General features: G+C 55.4%; 1 protein-coding gene across 2 annotated transcripts in view; it reads right to left on the bottom strand.

Annotated features, from left to right (window-relative positions):
• LOC102527176 (protein VAC14 homolog) overlaps positions 1–20,797 on the bottom strand; it is a 94,823-nt gene that overhangs the window by 8,499 nt on the left and 65,527 nt on the right. Inside the window, exons 15-16 of one of the 2 annotated variants that reach the window (XM_015235507.3) lie at positions 1,381–1,555; positions 233–351 (exon numbers count right to left, since the gene is read on the bottom strand). The exons of the other annotated variant lie outside the window; for it this stretch is intronic. Coding sequence (XP_015090993.3) covers positions 233–351; positions 1,381–1,555 — 294 coding nt within the window. The remainder of the gene's footprint in view (positions 1–232; positions 352–1,380; positions 1,556–20,797) is intronic. 2 annotated transcript variants of the gene reach the window in all.

Below are 20,797 nucleotides of genomic sequence, written 5' to 3'. Positions count from 1 at the left end.
GCCAGCTCCCCTCTGGGGAGACCCCAGACATCCCTGTTTATTGCCAACAGCAGTCTCTCAAATACATCCCTCACTGCGCTCTCACGAGTCCTGAGGTTGCCAGGCCGGGAGGCAGAGCCTAGGGTCGGGACAGGAGGATGGCAGTCCGGTCTCTCACGTGGGTGGAAAGGGGGCCCCTGGCCCACACCTGTCCCTCAGTGGCTGGGCGGGAAGAACAGTGAGTGAAGGATACAACTTCTGGATGAGGTCATAGGCATGCCGGTAGTTCTGGGTGAGGAAGCAGAGGGACACCGTGGTGACTGGGTTGTGGCACCAGGAGCGGTACAGGCAGCAGAAGAGGTTCTGACTCTCCTGAGGGGGAAGAGGTGTGAGCAGTTAATAGAGCCCCTGCTCCATCCCCTCGGGGTCCACAGCCTAAGATTCGGGGATGCCAGGGAGCCAGCTCAGCACCCGGGCTGTGTTTGGCAGCCCAGCTGGGAACGAGCTGTCACAAAGGAAATGCTGACAGCTCCTCCTCAGACCCTGTCATTACTCCTGGTCCCGCAGAGCCACGTGGTGGTGGCTGTAAGGGCCTGGTCAGGAGTGAGTCTGTCCTTTGTGCTGGCATTTCTGCCCTCGGCAAATAACAGTAATCGTCCTCTCCAGAACTCTGTGGTCCTGGAGCCTGTGGGGCCGGGACAGGGTGTGACAGGACGGCACTGGGGGGCGGGTGGGGAGGAGGCTCCCTCAGGGCCCTGGCTCTCCCTGGCAGCATCCTCCCGTCTTCCTCCAATGCCATTGCTCCCCTCCTCTGCAGCCCACCGTGCACTCGGGAACCAGCCTAGGAGCTGGGCCCAACTCGGGAGAGCCCCTGCCCTGAGGAACATTCTTCAGGCCTCCACGAATGTCTGGAAGGAACCACAGGAAGGAGGCAGAGGTGTGGCCTGGATCACTCCCAGGGGCTTGGCCCTGGATGCCCTCAGGCATGGGCTTGGATGTCCTGGAGCCTCCCTAAGAGGGGCCCAAGCAGGTCTGAGGGCAGTACCCCCATCTCCAGCAGGGTTATCATCCTGAGGCCAGGTCCTGCAAGGTGGGCTCAGAACCCAGCCTACTCTATGTGTGAGGGGGCACTGCCGAGTAGGGGAGGGTATCAGGGAGGGCGTGTGGATCTTGGAATGGGGTCTGGAGTCTCCTGTGGGCAGAGACTTCCATAAGGTGGCTCCAAGGAAACTCGCTGTGACTCACTTCCATGGCTGGTGCTTACATGCAGCCAACCCAGAGGACCCATATTTGACACTGGACCAGGGAGACCTCAGGTTTTATCCCTGTCTCCTCCCTGCCAAATTCCTGGGGCCGAGGGGTGGGCTGGCACAGCTGTGTGCCTGTGTGCATGCGGAGTACCGGGGTCTTCAGGTCCTTGAGCTGGTTTCGCAGCTGGAATAGTTCAGTGGATGTAAGCAGGATGGTGTTGAGAGTGTGGACCATGGTCGAGGCGAACTTGAGGTCCTCTTCCCGGAGCAGGATGTCTGCCATCGAGTGGAAGATGTTCTCCGCATTCAGCAGGAGGCAGAGCTGCCTGAAAAATGCGCCGAGTGGAGGTTCTGGAAACCTCTGGGCCTCAGCCTCAGAACCCTCTCCCTGGTCTTGTAGCTCCTAAGGAAACCTACTCTTCCCTGGTCTGGTGTGGGGCCCCAGCTCCGGGGCCTGTAGGGGCCACTGGGGCTGCTCACGGGTGCTCAGTGGACCTGGCTCCACTCATCCCAGCAACTCCAGAGCCCCACGAGCTGTATTTATCCCGCCACCCAGCCCCAAGCCAGAAAATGTTTCCTGAGACCAACAGCTGGGCCTCTGGCTACCAGTGTGGTCAGAGGAGCTGAGTTACCTTTCTGATCTTGGCAACACCCCTCCAGTGCCCCTTCCTGGTTTTATTTTTCTGGATCGAGATTATCTTCATGTAAAAATAACACACATACTGGTCACCCACGTACTGTCCCTTTGCCCTCCCCCTGAGAGAGTCCTGGGGTCAAGAGCTGTTTGTGCTGTTCACAGTGGCTCCCCTGCCTGGAGCGGTGCCTGCAGGTAGAGGGGCGCGGTAGGTGCCTGTGGGATGAACAAGCCCTAAGACAGCCCTGAATTTTGCCTTCGCTGCTCTGATAATTAAACTCTACCGGTGCGGTAGCCAAGTGACTTGGCCAAGGTCTCCGGATTACTTAGGGTCACTTCTTCCTACCATCTCTCCCCTAGGTCTCTGCCCACAGAGGCCTGGCTTTGAGGGGATGAGCAAGTCTTCCTGTCGGACTCCAGGGATCTCAAGGCTCTGGATCGCAGACAAGCAAACTTGGTGAGGAAGGTGGGGTGTGGCCCCGAGCCTTCCCTGCCTCCTGTCCAGGGTTGATGTCTCTTTGCCTGACTCCTAGTCTCTGCTCTAGGGAAGCACCCACAGACTGTGCCTTAGGCTTGTGGGGTCTGAGGGGTCTGAGGCCCCAAGGCCTTGGGTGCTGAATGACTGAGCACTCTTTGAAGCCAATGTGCCTGACACCATCCATCCCCAGTCACTGAACTCACACTAGACTCAGCATTATCAGGGACCGGCTTCTTGTTTCCCTCCAAATACCAGCCATGCCTTGGGGCCAGGCTGGAGAAGATTCTTCCCCAGCCCCGGCTCCAGAAAAATCCCAGAGCATTTGGTAACAGAGAGGCCAAACCACGAAGCGCAAACAGCAGGCAGGCCGTCTCCAGCCTAGGCCCAGCCGGAACCAGCAGACTTGGGCAAGAAACCACCAGAGAAATGGAAACAAGGTTGTTGGGGGAATGAGGCTTGAGGGTGGTGTGGGGAGGGCTCTGCTTCCCCCCCGGGGTGGGTGTGTGTGTCCCCTGCTCGCATGGTGTGGGTGTGGGATGGGCCACAGCCCCAGAGCCTGGTGCTCCTGACCAGCTGTGTCACCCAGTATGTCCGTGTGACAATTTCTTCTCCTCCGAATTGGGGGTGACTTCTATCTGCACCATGAGGGCTACTCAGAGGACAGCTCCTAGACTAGTGACAACTTGGGTGGGGTGCACAGTATGTGGCAAATAGGATCCCTGGTTGGGTACCCCATTAGTACCATGGGTGGGGACGACAGCCAGCTCCCAGGTGGAAGCCTGGCCCTTCAGCAGAGGGCAGGTAGCACTTCCTGTCCCCCCCTCCCCCTGCTCCATTCTCCCACCGAGATGGGCCCCATCTCCAGGGCTGAGGGACAGAAATGTTTCAGGAGGGCAGGCTGGGGAGGAAGGGTAGCATTCTGACAAATGGTCACAAATGCCCGTCACCTGCAGCTGCTGCCGTCTCCATGACAGAGGCCGACAGCTGAGGCTGCTGCCAGGCAGCACTCTCCAGGGACCACAGGCCTGAGGGACCTGAGGCAGCTGGGGAGGCGGGGGTGGTGCGCTCACGTGAGGGCCGCTGGGGAGGGTGTGAAGGGGCAAACGATGGGATGGCGGCGGGGAGAGGTGGGTACCAAAGTCCTCTTGGTGTCCCCAAGAACCTGGGAACACTGACAGAACTACAGAAGGTCAGAGTTTTCTGGAAACACTCTGCTCTTGCCACCATTACACTCACCTCCTCTAGTGTTTCAGTAGCCCTCTGCTCCCTCTCTGGTTTGCACCTGTTGGTGGTCATGTCTGGTCCCATGGATATCTTCAAAGTCATCTCTAGATCAGTCGCTACTACATGCGCCTCTCGAGCCCCTACTGAACTCTGGATGGGACAGCCACCTGCCCAGTGGATGCTCTGCCTGGCTGCCCGACAGGCATTTCAGGCTTGGCAGGGCCTTAGCACACCTCTTGGTTTCCCTCGGACTCTGGTCCCCCAACCTTCAGGGGGGGCGTCACCGCCCACCAGCCTCAGGAAGTGGCATCACTGGCCAACCAGCTGCTCCAGCCCAAATCGAGGAGTCCTCCTTGATTCCCGGGCCCCTCTGTCCTATGCACCAGCCACCTGGGGACTCTGCCTGCAGGGCACACCTGCCTCCTCCTGGCCCATCTCAGCTGTCCTTGGTAGGAGTGTCTTAAAAAGTCTCATCAGAGCATGGCATTCACCAGTGGCTTCCTGCTGGATCTAAATAAACCCAGCTCCTCATGTTGGCCTCCAGAACCTCATATTGGCCGCCAGAACCTCATGCCTTCTGGTCAGTTCCTCTCTAACCTCAGCTCTTACAAGTCCTCCTTTACTCACGACGTGCAGCCTTCTAGAGCATTTCTTCTGTCCCTGACCTCTGCCCTGGCCAGCTCTGCCCAAGGACCCACATGTGGCTGGCTCCTTCCGGCCTCCAGGTCTCAGCTCCAACACTAGCCCCGGTGAAGCCTCTGTCCCCTGCACCCACTCCCACCAGCCCTTTCTAAGGAAAGTCGTTTCTTTCCAAGCATTTCTTACTACTTGACTCATCTGGTTGATGGACTCATTTACTGGGTCCCTGGTGGTTTCTCCTAACAGAATGTGAGCTGAAAAGGGCAGGGCCTTGCCTGTGACTCTTGTGTCCCTCATACCAAGAATCACTTTTGATCATTACTGCTGATCTCCATCCAAGATTTTATGGACAGGCCTGAGACCTTCCTCTCCTCACTCCAGTGCATCCCTTAGCTCCTCCAACATGGGCCCCGGCCTGCTGTGCCAGCCTGGTCTGCAGAGAGCAGCTGCCCTGATGGTGCACTTCTACCCTCTCACCCAGGGCCTGGCTGCCTGGCCCAGGGAGACCCCAGGAGATGACTGAGCACACGTGGCCTGAAGGACTGGCAACACAGCCCACCACAGGGTCTCCCCTGAACACTGCTGATTAAGCCAGCACAGGGGGAGGGTGATGGAGGAGCGGCAGCGGGGCACATGCAGTCGCTAGTCTTCAAGTCCCACCCACGGTGCTCTGGGTGTCTGCAGCTACCCTGGCTTCAGTGGGGTTTCTCTCCTGGCCCAGGAAGCCACTTGGCAGAGCCTGGAGGGCCTGAGGCAGCAGCTCGGGGCCGGCGGGGTGGGGGTTCCAGCCCTGCAGCTGGGCAGGGGCAGGGGGTAAGAGCAACACTGGGGGTTGTACCTCACCTCATCTGGCCTTTGCTGTCTCATCCCAAGGTCAATTGAGTTTGGGGAGAAGGAAGATAGCTCCCAGACCGCTCCAGGAAGCAGGAATGATAAAGTACTTGCTGGCTCCTGGGGAGACCTGACCACATGCCGAGTACTGTGCTGAGGGTGTTACACCTGTCCACTTGGGACAGGCCAGGGGTGACAAGAAAGGACATGTTCATGTCTCTAAGTGCTCACGCGGTTCAGGGCACTCTCTAGGCATTTCAGAGGAAGGCAAGTTTGGGTGGGTGGATAGGGCTGTACCTTGGAGAGCTCTGCACACCTGTATCAGGGAGGTGGGGGAGGGAGGAGAGGGGTCCACTCTTCACCCAATCCTGAGTCTCCACAAGCCCAGCCTTAGGTTCCTCCCGTGGCATTTGCTGAGTCCTCACACAAGCCTGGACCCCCATGCAGAGAAGCCCTGCGCCGCAGGTCATGTAGCTGCCCAGGGGAGGAAGGAGGGTGGGTCTAGATCCAGAAGCCTAGTTCCTTTCTGCACTCTGCCTCCTCTGTGCCTGTCGTGAGCGGGCACCAGGGGCCGTCCCCACCCGGCGGGGCCTGGCAGATGGCTGCCTCGCAGGGCTGCTGCATCATCACTTCTCTCTGAGCCCCCGCCTGGCTTGAGCTGCCTGCCGGGCTCTCAAGCAGAGCATCAATAATGGAACACAGCTTGCAAGCATTAAAATTTGCCTATATTTTTTAATACCCATATTAAAGTGCTATTCATCATGAGACAATGGCTTGGAAAATACTTGGGGACAAGGCAGAAAGGTGGGGCGGGAGGGAACCTGGATGGGGTCTGGGAGGTCACAACCTGGAGGCCCACCTTGGGGCCAGAGGAGGACAGGGGTCCACACGTGTGTGCCCTGAGGTGGCCTCTAGTGTGTAGCCAGGGGCCCATAGAGGAGGCTCTGTGTCCCTCTCCGCCAGACGCCCTGCTGCTGCCTAGACAGCTGTTCCCCCACTTCCAGGTCTGGCTTCATGCTTGGGAGGGAACAGCTCTTTTATGTCTCTCTGTCATATACAGGAACTTGAGGGGAGCAACCTGCCTCCGGTTGTTTCTGAAGCCCCTGGGACCCAAGAGGGGGAACACCACTTTCCCTAATAGACTGAGACAGCACAGAGAGGCCCACACAGAGGCTTCAAAAGAACAAGACCTACACTGGGGCCAGAGGAAGGCCGCACCATACCTGTCTGGTTGGTGTGAGCCTAGTGTTACTGTTGCTTCAACTACAAATACTGGCTAAGCATCCACATGCACCAGACTCTGGCCCTGAACGTGCACCAGCCTCAGCAGAGGCCCTTGGTGGGAGGTGCTCTCCCGAGCCCAGCCTGGTACCCACCTACTGCTCCTGCTTCAGGTAACAGGTGGGCCAGAGGGAGTGGGAGGAGGAAGGCATTAACTGGCCTTGCAGGTGGGTCAAGATGGGCCGGTCAAGCTGTGAGGCCACGTGGCCTGGGCTGGGCAGGAGAAGACCGGCCTCCTGGGGGAAAGACATGGGCAGAGCCAGCCCCCTGGGCCAACAGGGAGCCTGGTGCTGTCCTTTGTTCTGTCCTGGGTGTGGGAAAGGGGCTACATGCTGCTTCTTTTCTAGGGACCTGGCCAAGGTGAAGCCTCGGTTTGGAGGACAAGACCTGCCCAGTAGCTCTGAGCCCTGCTCTCCCCCAGCCCAGGTGCATGAGGAGCAGGTGAAAGGAGGCGTTGCCAGACGCCCCTTCCCACCTGGTTAGCCCCTACTCTCAGAGGGGTTCATCCTGGGGGCCTGGGCAGGGGACGAGGGACAGGGTTCAGCAGTGAGACCACGCTGGTACTGAGGTACTGAGTGGGGAGCCATTCCTTTTGAGACAGATGTGTTCTAGTGGCAAGTAGGGCCTGGCACAAGGAGAGGGGCAGGGACATTGGGGACAGCAGGGGACAGCTGAGGGTTGTAGCAGGAGGAGTAGGGGATGGGCTTCTCCCCAGAGCCAGGCCTGTGTGTAGACGCAGGGGCCATACACTGGGGTGTGGGTCCTAGGGGGTAGAGGTCCAAGCATAGGTGCCCATCCTGGGGAAGAGGCATTCTGCTCCCCACTGTGCTGGGCTCTGGGGAATAAGAACTCTGCCATGTAGCTTCGGGGGAAGATGTAAAACTTCTTCCCATGACCCCACTTCCCTGCGTCCTTCACAAACAGGACCAGCAAAGTTACCACTCCTCTACTCCCACTGTCAGCGGATCCTTCCCAGATCCCTGGGTTTCCTTCTGGGGCTCTTCCGGGCTCCCATCACCAAGTAAGGGCATGCTGACTCCCCCACTGCCCTGGCCCTGCCTGTTCTGACTCTGAGCCCAGAGTGGACGGTTGGCTGGGGAAGTGAAGTCAGCTCATCTACACTTGCTGGGGCAGTGCTGGGGCTGCTGCCCTCCTCTCCCCTACCCACTCCATCCTCAGGCCTGGTTTTTTGAGAGTGACAAAGGCAGAAGCAGATGTGTCTGATGCATGGAGGGGATGCCTGGGGTGGGCGTTCAGCCTGAAGGGTCCAGGAGTGCCCCTTATCCTGGCTGACAGAGCTGGCTTTGGGGTGGGCTGGTGGGTACAACCTGCCCCATTGGCAAGTCAGCCCAAGGCTACTGGATGGGGACCAGGTAGATTCAAGAGATGCTTAAGGTGACATGGAGGCTGGAAGGACCACTTCCCCACAGGCCTTTCCCATTCTTGACTATCCCAAGCAATAAGCTGACCACATAGATGGGATGGCCACCAGCACAAGGCACAGAACAGCCGGTTGATGGGGAGAGACCCAGGATCTACCCTACCTAAGTGGAAAGAGATACTGATGTTGAGAGATGGGCATAAAAGCTGGGGGCGCCTCCTGCCCCTCAATGCCCCCCAGTTACTACTAACACAGTTCATTCCCTCTTCAACCCTTGCTCGCCTCCCTGCTAACTGCCCCATGGAAACAGAGAATTCAATATCAGCCTCGGCTGCCAAGTTCCAGACTGCGAGGTGCACCCAGCTCTTTAACGCCCCCATCTGCTGTGTGGTCAAGGGGACGAGTCCTTCTTGGGCCTGTCCAGACCCCGAGGAAGCAGGCCATGTTAGTGCCACACCAGGGGCAGGCGATGGGAGTGATTTCATTTGGCACCTCCTGTTAGGTTGGGCCCAACAAATGGCTTCCCCGACGCAGGAAGGTCTGTCTGCCATCACCTCAACTGCCCTAAATGCTCACAGAAGCATCCCCATCCCTTCCACCGACACTGCCCCGCTGAGGCCTTCCTGCCTCCACTTCTGCCCTGGGGCATGAGGACCACCTGGTGCCCCATCTTAGCCTTCAGGTTGGGAGCTGATGGGTGGTGTGGACGCTGGAGGGCAGGTGAGGTAGGCCACCAGCTCTGAGCTCAGAGGGGTGGCTGGGCAGGCAGTCCCTCTGAGAGGGTTCGCACTCCCTCTCAGAGGCTGGAACTGAACACTGCCTTTGAGGAGAGCTCAGGGTGGGATGGACTCCGAGGCCCTCTGCAAGCCAGCCTCAGAGCTGGGCCAACTGGCTGGAGGGCAACACGCTCCAGGCACCTCCTGTCCAGGCATCCTTGCAATGGGGCCGAATCCCTTCTGCTCAGAGTCTCTCCTTCTCCCTTGAGCCTGGGCCTCCTTCCTTCACCTCCATCCCCAGCTGTGTGCGTCCTTAACAGGCTAACATCACAAGTGAAGGGATAGGCCCTCAACAACTCTCCACTTTGGCCGCTAGCCGGTGTTCATGTCCCCTCAGTGTCCAAGGCCAACGGGACATGGGCTTTCCCGGGAGACGCCTGGAGCCTCGCAGCCAAAACTCTGAAATGCAGCCTAATGTCAAGTACAGAAAACACAGGGGCCCAGAGCCATTCCCACCGGAAAGGCCTTCCCGCCTGTCTCTGCCCAACAGCTGGGATCCTTTAGGAATTTAAAGAGAAAGCAGCTTTCAGGTCAGTGTAACATTAGAGTGGGGGAGGAGGGAGTGGCCTCCCCTCTGAAGTTCAGAAAGCTCCAGAGTTTCACTGCATCCGCCCCCCACTTTCCCCTCACTCCTCGTCCCTTCCAGCTCTCTGCTTCCTAAGTATGAAAACTGTAAACCTGTTTTATTTATTTCAATCAGTCCTCGGCAATGTGTGCCCCTCAGGGCAGAGGCAGCCATGGTAACCCTGCCAACTCATGCCTTAAAAATTCATCATGTTTAATGCAGTCGATGTGTCTGATACACTTAAAAGTTTCTTGGTGGGGTGTGGGGTGACAGGGGTAGGAAGAGTAGGCAAAAGGATTTGTTTTTCTGGGTCTTGCTGGGAACTGGTGGAAAGGGGATGGAGGGAGGGCCACGGCACGCTGAGGGAGAGGCGGAAGAAAGGGGTCTTTTGTCCACTTAGCTGTCAGTCTGTCTCTGTTTAAGAGCAGCACGGCCAGACTCTGGGGGGCCACAGACACCTGGGCTCCTCTGGGCAGATACCGTCAAGAAAACCAAATGGTCTCATGCCTCAGCCCCTCTGTGCCGAGCCAGCCCCTCTCCAGGTTTGGAGTTTGCTCTAGGGACCAAGGTGAGTGTAGAACAGAGCCAGGAGAGGTGACTTCCACTTCCTCCACTGCCCAGGGTGGTCTGTGGCGCTTCCTGCCACGTGAGGGGCTCTGGCCACTCCCCAGGACAGAAGACATGTGCACATGGCCCGCCAACCTGCTGGGTCTCGTTTCCCATGTGCTGTTAGCAACCTGGCCAAGTCTGTCTCCACTGTCAACTCCCAGGCACCTCTCCAGCCCCTTCTGGGCCTTTGCTCAAGCTGTCCCTGACCCCTGGGAGGGCCTTTTGCTCCGCTCCTGCCTCCCTCTTGCTAGTTCCCCAACATCTGCCTCCACTCCCCTGAGATCTGTCTCCTGACACTTGTGGTGTCTCCTTCCTTAACCTCAGCTTCCCAAGGCAGAAACCCCACCGGCTGGGCTCCTGTGGGCAATAGGAAGATGGATACTTGTGGAACAGGAAATCAATTGCCAGGAGGGGCCGGGTGGCACAGGTCACTACAGTGTGGAATCCAGCTTGCATGCGGAAGTGCAGGTGTGGGGGCCCAGGGAGCCAGGTGGGTTTTGAACCAGACATCGGGGTTTTGTGAAGCATCTGGTTCTGGCTGAAGCACTTTCATAATTTGAAAGGCAGGGACAATGTCCAGGAAAAGAAGCTGCACCTTCTGTCCCCCAGGGAGCTTGCCCCAAATAGGTCTGGAGGCAGGTCTGATGGTAGGGGTACGATCACCTGCTGGAGGCTCCAGGGACACCATGAGATAGGGTGGAAAGACCCTGGGGACGGATGAGGTGTGTTGGGCACTGTGAGGAAAAGGCAGTGCTGGGAGGACCAGGCTGGAGAGAGGGGACAGAGGGAGAGGCTGCGAGAACGTCGTGCTGGGGGCCATCTCTCCAGGCTTCAGTGAGTAGTGAAGGAAGCCCTTGGCTTCAGTGTTTCATCTTTTGAGCCCCCAGGGCAAATGAAAACAAAGGGATGGGCCACTAAAGGAAATTCTGTTGTCTCCACAGTGATCAACTCCACCAAGCCCTGAGAGATGGGGTTCCTGCCTCTCCTCTCACAGGGATTCACTTCAGGTTGAATCACCATCTCCTTCCTGGCCACGGCCACATGTAACCCACATCTGTGACTGCTTTCTCGACATTAGGCATGTCATGGACCTTAAGTCCTTTTAACACGGGACTGGTATTATTTTAGCCATCCTCTTCTACAGAGAATGAGGGTGAAGCACAGAGCAGAGCCTTGCCAAGGTCCTCATGTGGTCAGCCCACACTGGCACCCAAGCTCTCAGCTGCCATCTCCCCGTACACTCAGCTTGTAGGTTCCAGGGCCCAGCTGGCACAGGGGCTCAGACGTGCTTTTTCTGGAAGATGGATGGTTTTCTGGGAGGGAAGTGGGGGCACCTACAGATATCACCAGGCCTTCTGATGGACCAGAGCCTGAGTTGCTCCAGAAACTTCCTGTGGTTCTGGGGCAGTTTCTATGCAAACCAGCTCCTTCTACCCGACCCTCACCCTGGGGCTACATCTGGCCAAGACAGTGCTGACCTGTGCCCACACTTAATTCTGCCCTGCTTGGGTGATGGCCTATCTCCAAGGAGTGAGGCAGAGTCTGGGAGGCAGGACCCAAACTCAAACCTGGATCGGGATGGGGGCAGGATCTATGGGGGTGACTCTATCAGCAGGTTCCCACGCCAGTGGCTGCCCGAGGTCCAACAGGGAATGTAGATTTCAGTACACTGACTCCTGGTGCTCCTAATCCAGGCTGAGACTGCCAGGAAAACAGCGACCCTGAGCCTTGCATGCCTGGGAGTCCCCTGGGTTGGCCGTTAGAGAACCAGATGGAACCTTTCCCCCCTTGAAGCCCTCTGAGCTCCGGCCCTTTCAGAGGGATTTCCTCCCCAGGATGCACTTAGTACCCCCACTGAGGTGAGCCCTGCCTGGAAAGAGGCTGCACGCTGCCTCACTGCCAACTCTCAACCAGCACAGCAAACTGTTTCCTGGCCCCAGACTGACTGCCATCCATGCCTCTGCCAGCTTCCAGCCAGGCTCAGAGAGGCCCTCGGAGATCAAGTGCTCATGGGACAAAAAAGAAACTGAAGCCAAGGGCTGGTCTAAGCCACTCAGCCAAGGCCATAGTGGAGTCGAGTCCCTGACCCAGAAAGTTTCATTCTGCCAGACAGTCCAGTGCTGTGTGTCACCTACACCAAGACACACCTCTCCTCCCTAGCCCAGCCCCCTTTCTACCTGATGGCTCCAGTTCCCTGTGACTGGACTGCCCAGGGCATAGACACCCCTTCAGTCTATGATATGTGACCTTAATCAGATCCCTGGAGGTAGAGTCTGTCCTGGGACAGGGAAGCGAAAGGTAACCCTGCATCTCTGCCATTTCCCCCTTCAAACTTTGGGGGTGACCTTCTGAGAAATGAGGCAGGCAAGTAACAAGTTTTGGGAGCCAGGGGAGGCTGGCTGGGGCTGCTCCACTGTTCCTGGGAATGGCTGAGGGACACCCCATGACCCAGTAGTCTTCTTGTTACCAAGCTGCTCCGTTCATGCTTTCCTTTACTTCATCCCACTATTTCCAAACTAGTCCTTTGTTTCAGGCCAAGGGATCACTTCCTGCTACTGTTATATGACCACAAACACTTACAGATGGCGAGCACCTCTCTCTCACCTCTGTCACTGTGGAGTTCAGAAACCGAGGCCTTGAGATCCCAGGACTCTGCTCCTCTAACCTTAAAGCCACGTACCCGACTTGGGTCCAGTGTTCCCATGGTCACTGCAAGGAGGCCAGAATGTCCCCCATCTCAAACTCTTCACCAAATGGGCTGTCCTTGCAGGGGTTGGTCCAGAGTGATCACAGAGATTCACTTCTATCTTACTTCCTGAGCTAACTTTCCTCCTAAGGATTAATGTGCTCTGAAGTGTTCCCATCAGGGGGCTGTCATTTTGCTTTCCTGCCCTTGGGCTCCACACACACCTCTCAGCAGGGAACCACCAAACCTTGTCCCATCAGTGTCCTTACCAACCCAGATGGTCACACAATTACCCTCCAGAACCAAGAGTGCCCTCCAAGCCAGGAATAGCCCCTTACTGAGAGACCCCTGACTCTGGCTGTACACTGAAGTCATGTGAAGACCATCTGGGACACCAAGACCATGCTCAGGCCCACTCCGGGATGTCGGCAATCTGTATTCCTAACAGGCTTACAGTCAGGACTGAGAACCACTGCTCCTAGCTTCCACTGCTACTAGCCTGGCGATGCCACTCTCCGAGTGGAAATGGGGAGATTCCACCAGCAGCTCCAAAGAGCGCACAGCTGCAGAGTCTGGGCTCAGCTTTGGGTGAAGAACCTCATGACCTCCTCCTCATGACCACACCCCCACCTCCCCAGATCCTGGGTCCTAGTTTTCCCTAAGTTTCTGCCTCGTCTCCACCTTAGAGCCCTAAGTCCTTGGTACGCAGCCAAGATTTGCTTAGTTCAGATGGGAAGAACAGGAGATGAACTCTCAGGCCAGACCTCTGCTTGCCCAGGACCGTCCTGCCATCCTCTCCTAAGGCGGCATCACCTCTCCCAGCCTGAGATGCGGATGTGCTGGGGGAGGAAGCTCAGCTCCAGCCTGCCTCTGGCATGTGCCTCTCCCACTTTTCTGGCTACATTTGGCTTTCACAGGAGATAACAGTCTTCTATTAGGGAACTAGAATGATTAGTGTCTTTCTGGCCTTCAGATCTTTAGTATGGGAGTTTTATGGAATTTTATGAACTGAGATTGTTTTCTGTAGCTCTTCACAAGTGCCCACTTAAAGGGCACTGAGATAAATGGCAGAAAACAGAATGGGAAGTGAAACACCAAAGCCCACTGCTGGTAACAAAGAGCAAATATCAGAGCAGCCTCACTGTGGAGTCTCTTGGACAATGGTGAAGAGATCGGAGTGAAAGGGCTGGGAGGATGGAAGGGTCACAGAAGAAAGGAGGGGACAGAGAGAGCGTGGAGGGGACTCCTTCAGTCCTTTGTGGCCACATGGAAGAGGGAGGGAGGTTTCTCTTATTTGTACCCTCATCCACCCCAACATGAGGCTGAAGAAATTCCCTTTATGATCAGTCATTTTTAGGGAAATTTAAGATGCATGAAATAGGCTTTTCATCTGAATGTTCTTTTCCAGCCCAGGAAATCTTTATTGGATTAAATGCATGAGAATGAGAAGGGGCCCCATATGTGAGGCATCTGTTAAGTTCCTCTGGTGACAGTGTCCTGCAGGTGCCTAAGGAGTTCCAGGTCTTGGCTACAAAAGAGGCCCCTACACCCCAGGAGAGGTGCCAGGCCAGGGGCCTGCTGGGGAGCCACCCACCACCCCATCATCACACCACTGCCCATTGAGCAGAGAGACTGGGCCACTGCACACAAACGAGCGATGGCATTTTAACACCGATGTGGCAGCCTTGATAAGGGAGAGTGACCCTAAGCCAGTCTGCTTTGGCCAAGAGATTAGAAGGCAGTGTCCTAGCGAGCTTGGGATCCTGAGGGAGCTATGCCTGCTGAACGCCAGGTGATGCGAGTGAGTGAAAACAGGGCAACTGTGAGTCTGAATCCTCTGCTAGAAAACCAGGACCACAACCACAACCAAACAGAATCATGTATTTATAAATGCAAAGGCAAAGTTTTGGAAGGATATACATGAAAATGAAAGCAGAGGCTACTTCTGGGGGAGGAAGTGGTGGTGAGGGTCTTACATTTTATACTATATTCTTCGGCATTATTTCAATTTTTATCATATATGGATTAAGATTTTTTTAAACAACAAATAAAATATTTAGAGTCCTACACATTTGGGGATCATCTTGGACTCCCTGGTGGAGATCTCAGAGGCAGAGCAGGGGAGATTTAACAATGGAAACAAGCATTTTACAAATGAGAGGATCAACAGCCGGGAAATGATATTTTTAGCTACTGTGGCTCTTCGCTTCAAAGGCGTAGGTTTCATCTAAAACCAGGCAAACCTCCTACAAAGTCTGCCTGTTTGCAAGGAGTGATTAGCATAATACTCCTTGCAGGAGAAAAGGCCTGGCTCCACTCTGAGGCAGGAGTGTCTACTACAAGGGAGGCTTCTCCTGAAATAGAATCCAAGCAGAACAGCCAATGTTATCAATGGAGATGAAGCCCCCGCCTTCACTTAGAGCCGGAAAGCTGCCTCACACCGAGAGCCCGGGGATTACGGGTGCCATGCAGCCTGGCAGGGTGAGATCTGAGAGTCCACATCCGAACATAGCTGTGCAGGGGAAGCCTACGCTTCTGGGCTGCTATTTAAATCACTTTTGCCTCATGCAACCACCTTCTCCCAATTTTAAGAACACAGGGTCTGGGGAGCCTTTCTAGATGCCCCTTCTGAGGGGAGGGACAGAGCTAAGTCAGGCTGAGAAAGAGGGATGGACTTGGGAGACGGCAGCAGGGAAAATGGCAGCAGGACTCAGATGATGAAATCTCAGGGAGGTGCCCTCCTCTGGGGCTGTGCTGGACCCGCAAGGGGCGGCACAGCTGTGGGAGAGATGGTGCTGCAGCTCAGTGCCACCCTCCGCCCTCCCCAGCCCCTCGGGCACTCATGCCTGTCCAGGTCTATCCATCCTGCCTTCCTTTCTGGCCTCTCCTCTCCGAGCCGGGGCCCCTCACTTCCCTCTGCCATTATGCTTGGCCTGTGGCATATCTTTGATGGCTGTCTTTTCTCTCCTAGAAACTCCCTAGTTGGCTCAGGAAGACTAAGCAAGTAAAGAGAGGTTTGAACTTTTCTGCAAACACCACAAGAATGAAATAAAAGCTGTGACCTTCCAAGAGCTGTAATTACAGATAATCATCTTGGGAGCTGAGCTGGGACAGATATCACTGGGCAGCTGCTCCATCACACCAGGCCCAGCACCCCATCCTGGGGGAGTTGACCTTGGGCTGTACCGTGGGGCTGGGGGCAGAAAGTGGCAGTGCGGGTGCCATTCCAGGCATCACTGGCAGGAGCGGGGCAGAGGGACTGGTTGGGAGAGGCAGAGAAATGGAGGAGCAGTCCTTTCTCCAGGGACCCCTCCCTGCAGGGTCCCCACAGCAGTAAGATCACAGGTCTTCCTGTGGAGGGTCAGGGGACCAGGAAATACTCACAGACGGAGTGCACAGTTGAAGATCTGAGAAACCAATTACCACGCTACTAGGGGGCTGCAGAAGCAGAAGGAGTTGGACTGGGGCGGCTGCTCAGGCTTCAGGGGCAGGAAGGAAGTGAGCTAACTCCAGGAGCCTGCCAACTGTTGGGGCCAGGGGCTACCGGCAGAGGTGGGCGGGGGTCCCCATCAGGAGAAGGGCTCAAAAGAGGCAAGCCTCATCTGCTCAGCTCATGCGGGAGGAAGGAAAAAGCTGACTCTTCTCTGGAAACAGATGAGGCAAGTTGGCTGAATTTACAGGCACCTGGAATTAACTGGCTGAAGGCAATGTCCCCTGAAGAGCCAAACGTTTCGGGGCAGGGATGTCTGGGGTGTTGAGAAGGTTTTAAACTTAGTCCAGATTATCTGCTCAAACTGCTGGTCCCAGCAGCACTAAACCTCCTAGAACGATGCAGCAGCCAGATCCCTTGTCCGGCCAACTTCCTGAGCTTGCTGAGCTCCTTGAGCACCCTTTGGTGTTTTAGGCGGCTAATGGCACAGCAATAGTAGGCAGTGAGTGAGTGTCCCCACCATCATGAGCCCTGGGCCCACTTCCCTGCCATCACTGGAGCTCAGGACAGGGGGCTCTGGGACCACCACCTCAGGTGTGTCCTCATGCAGCCCCACAGGCCTCCTGGCTCTGTGCCAATCTGAAGACTGCAGGGTGGCCACACGTCAGGGATGTCTCTCAGGATTTGTGCACACCCATAGCAGGTGGACAGCTTTCTGAACCTGCCTGAGCCCTGCAGTGGGACCCTCACTGGGTCCCTTGGGGCTGCTTGCAAGGCAGCTGGAGGCCCGGTCCCAGCCATATTCCCAGCTCCCGGGGTGCTCGGGCACTGGCCTCTGGGCTTCTGAGCAGACTCTTCCTACAACAAAAGCATCTTCTCCTCCCACCCCTACCCACAGCGAGTTTATCATTCATGGCTCAGGTAGACAGTATTCTTTCTAGAAGCTTTCCCGACAACTCCACTGGGCCTGGACACTCCCCCACCTCTCTGCTCCCACAGAGCATCATCGCTACCTGCATTTATGACCACCCTTGTTTGGGGGCAGGGACTAGCTCTGCTCACTGCAGAGCATCAGTGGGCACTGGGATAGGCCTGCTCAATGACAGCTGGCATTTCCTAGCCCTCTCTAGGCCAGTACAGCAGCAGCCCCTTCTGGGGGAGGGGGAGCTGGGAGAGACTTATCTATCCTCACAGGGGAGGGGCTGAGCGCTGGCTCCCGGCAGTTCCATTCAGAGACGAGGACTCTTGCCTGGCCTGACAGCTGTGGCCTAATTTCCAGGGCTATACCCAGGCTCCTTAATTTTACCCACTTGGTTTTTTTTCACTCCCAAAGAGGGGAAGGAGAGGGATTGTGGGTGGGGGAGGTGTGGACAAATGGAAGGGATGAGTGCTGTGGGGCTGCAGGATTCAGGCAAGCTGGTAGGGACTGTGCAGAGAGGGGAAGGGATGGGGGTGAGGAGGGCCAAACTGATTTTTAAAAACAATTTTTGATAAGGAAAAAAAATTCTCAAATCCTACCCCCCTAATTTTCCTGGGTAAACATTTTTCAACAAGGTCACAAATGCACTGGCTCTATAGATTTTTGGCTTCAAACCACATTTCAGGCAGCCTTTAAAAGCTGATTCTTGGCGAAGCTTCAGCTGAGCCCGAGGAGAGGGAAAACTAGGGCACTTCAGTGCTCTGAGAAAACATCCGATCCAGGTCACAGCTTCTTGGCTCTGCAGAAGCTGTGGGGCACCCCCTTCCCACAGGCCTGAAACTGTGGACACCCCCGTTCCCGCCGTTTCTTCCATCATCCACAAATCACAACTCTGGGCCACACGTTTCTTAGTCACTTGTCGCCTGTCTGCCGATGTCACTAGACTGCCACCTCAGTGAAGGCAGAAACTGGCTCTTGGTTCCATGTGTGCACCAGGCTGGCGCAGGGACTGGCACACTGCAGGCACCCCAGGAAGAGCCAAAGAACAGACCATGGGGAGTGAACCTTTGACCTCTGCCTCCTGACTAGGGTAGCCAGAGCTCTCCCTGCCCTCCACGACGCTCCTGCTACACCTGAGTGTCCTGTCTGCAGACTGTGGTGACCAGGCCTGCATTGGCCCAGTCCAGCCGTGGCACAAGGGCAGCATGGGGGGAATTTTACTGGAAAAATCGGAGCCTCAGTTTCCTCCTGTGTGAAAGCCTTTGGCTGACCCTTAAGGTCCCTGCTGGCCCCTGTGAACTAAGCCTAAAATCTAGATGGAGATTCTCCCAGTCTCTGTTCAATCACCATTCTGGGAGCATACTGTGGGGAAAGGGTACAAGCAGCCTTGCTGGGAGGGGCTGGGCCTGAGTCTGACTCCCCAGCCCCACAGGCAATGAGGAGGGATCAGCTGGAGACCTGGCTTCTCAGATGCAGCTGTACTCCCCACCTGCCCCACAGTGGTCTCTGGGAAGGTCACTGGTCACACACACAGCTCCACCCTCTCCCTGCCCTCCTTCCTGGGGGACAATCCAGCTATTGGGAGGGGAGGTTTCAGGGGGAGGTCCCTCCTCCCTCTGCAATCATGGTGAGGCTGGGCCCTCAGGGGGGCCTGCTTCCCACCCCTTTTCAGCCAGCATGTGAACCTACACTATGGAGTGGCACTGGTTGGATCTGCTTCCCAGTGTCCACAGCTTAGGATTCTGGTTCCAGAATCAATTTTCCACAAACAATGGCTCCTCCTCTGCCTTTGAGGGTGGGTGCACGATCCCGTCCTGAATAACCAGGGCACAGGGACAGGTCCGGTGAGACTCAAGTCCAGAACTGCTGCTGAAGGCTGGTGCTAAGGGACAGCAGTGAGCTGAGAGCTGCTGGTGGCTGTCTTGCCACAGGACAGCCAGTCTGCCAAGGATGGGCTGACAGAGGAGAAAGAGCCAGCTCAGCAGTGAAGGGGTAAGTAAGAGCGAAACCGAAGTAAACGAGGAGGGTTCTAGTCGTGGACCTGCCGATCCTTGTCCCTGACTACATACTACCTTTATTTCGTTCAACATAAGGGTGAGAACTGGTTCTCTTCACGAGCAATCAGCAGTCCAGACTGGGTAGCTCTGAACAGGGTGGGGTCTATCTAGGTGGGGGCTGAGGAAGGAGGAAGGGAGGACACCTGGGGGCAAGTCTTAGTTTGTTCAATGGTTTTTTTTCTTCCTTTTTCCCTAGAAAACAACAGGAAGTGACAGTCAACTCCAGAACTCCTGCTTTCCAGGAGCTGAGCCTGAGGGAGGGGCTGTCTGCCATATCAGAGGGAGCAAGGGGCCGGGAAGGTGGTGATGGGAACCAGGCCAGCGCTGGGACCACGGATGCCTCCACCTCCCGGGCTTCCTATCTCTGACACATGCAGACAGGGGGCTGATGATATCGCTCATCACAATTACCGTCACCATCGCTACCGGTACCTACTGCACAGTCACCAGGTGCAAGACACTCTTCTAAACACTTTTTGTTACATCATTTAATCCATCATTAGTTACTAGGAGATCATGACGGTCACCATCTCCATTTTTCACATAAGAAAACTGCTCAGGAAAGCAGCCACGTGGGGCACCCCTGAGGTGTCCACTCCTGGGAAGAACAGCCCTTTTATTCTGGAGAGCTGTTGCTCCTCACTCCACTTGGGGTTCTGTCAGGGCTCCCCAGGGGAGCCAACCAGAGCTCCTCCCAAGCACAACCAGCAGGGGTGTGATGGCCATGTGATGTGGTGGCCACCAGTGGAAGAGACCGAAACAATGAAGTTGACCTCAAACAAAGGCCGAGAAAAGATGCCGAATTCTTGGACCTCACAGCCCTCTGCCGGGGTCTGGGTATACAAACCAGTCAAGCTCCCCTGATTGTTTTGGTGCCTTTGATCTGTATTCCTGCCTCCTGCCACCCAAAGACTGCTGACCACCATAGTTAGATTAGCGGTTCCCAACTCCAGGTCACAGACCTCCACTGGCCTAGCTGCACCAGAAACCCCTGGGGTTCAGTCGGGGTGGGGGCTGGAGGAGGAGTGGGAATCTTAGTTTTTACAAAGTGCAAGCAGGCTGGACTAGGTGACCTCCAAGACCCTGTCCAGAGCTAAGAAATAATACTTCTGGGCTTTAGGTGGATTGTATTCGGTGTCCAGGTCACTGGGAATACTTAACAAACATCAATCAGAAACAGGCAGCTTTATGGTTAGTTCTCATGAGCTCCTAATCCCCTGAAAAAGCACCACAAACCATAAAAAAATGCTAACTGAGAAGAAAAATTGGTTACCTGGGCTGCATAAAAATAAAGAACTTCTGTTCATCAAATAATGTTAAGTGGGCAATAAGGCATACCACAGAGTAGGAGAAGATAATTACAGTACAGACATCTGAGAAAGACTCAAATCCAGAATATATAAAGAACTTCCACAAATCAATAAGAAAAGCACTGAAAACCCGATTGGAAAATGACTTGAACAGGCTCACTGCAAAAGAGGATAACCCAAAGGCAAAAAGTGGTGAGAAGTTCATTAGTCTTCACGGAAATGCAAATCAAAACCACAAGGTAGTATCACCACATACCTACCGGAATGGCTAAAAGCAAGGACTGAACAGTGCCAAGTGTTGGTGAGTAAGTGAGCAATGGGAACTCTCACACATTGTGGACGGGAGTTGAAATTGGTGCAGCCACTTTGGACAGTATCTACCAAAGATACTGTATGGTCCCCGATCCAGCAATTTCTAGGTATTGTCTAAGTGAAATGTACACATACATTCAATGGAAGACACCTGAAGGGATGTTCACAGCAGCATTATTCACAATAGTGCCAAACTGAACATAACCCAAATGCCCATCAATGACAGAATGGGTACATGAACCGTGGCATCCTCACAGAGTGGGGTGCTCTACAGAAATGTGAACTACTGCTGTACTGAACACAGGTGAATCTCCAAACCACGAAGTGGATCAAAAGAAAGTTTACAGTTTATAAAAGTGCACAGACTGTATGATTTCATTTATATAAAGTTCAAAAAGCCAGGTGAATGAAGGGATGGTGTTAGAAGTCAGGCCAG

This window comes from Vicugna pacos, chromosome 9, assembly GCF_048564905.1.
Source record: "Vicugna pacos chromosome 9, VicPac4, whole genome shotgun sequence".
NCBI lineage: Eukaryota > Metazoa > Chordata > Mammalia > Artiodactyla > Camelidae > Vicugna > Vicugna pacos.
This window is presented reverse-complemented; position numbering and strand designations above follow the sequence as displayed.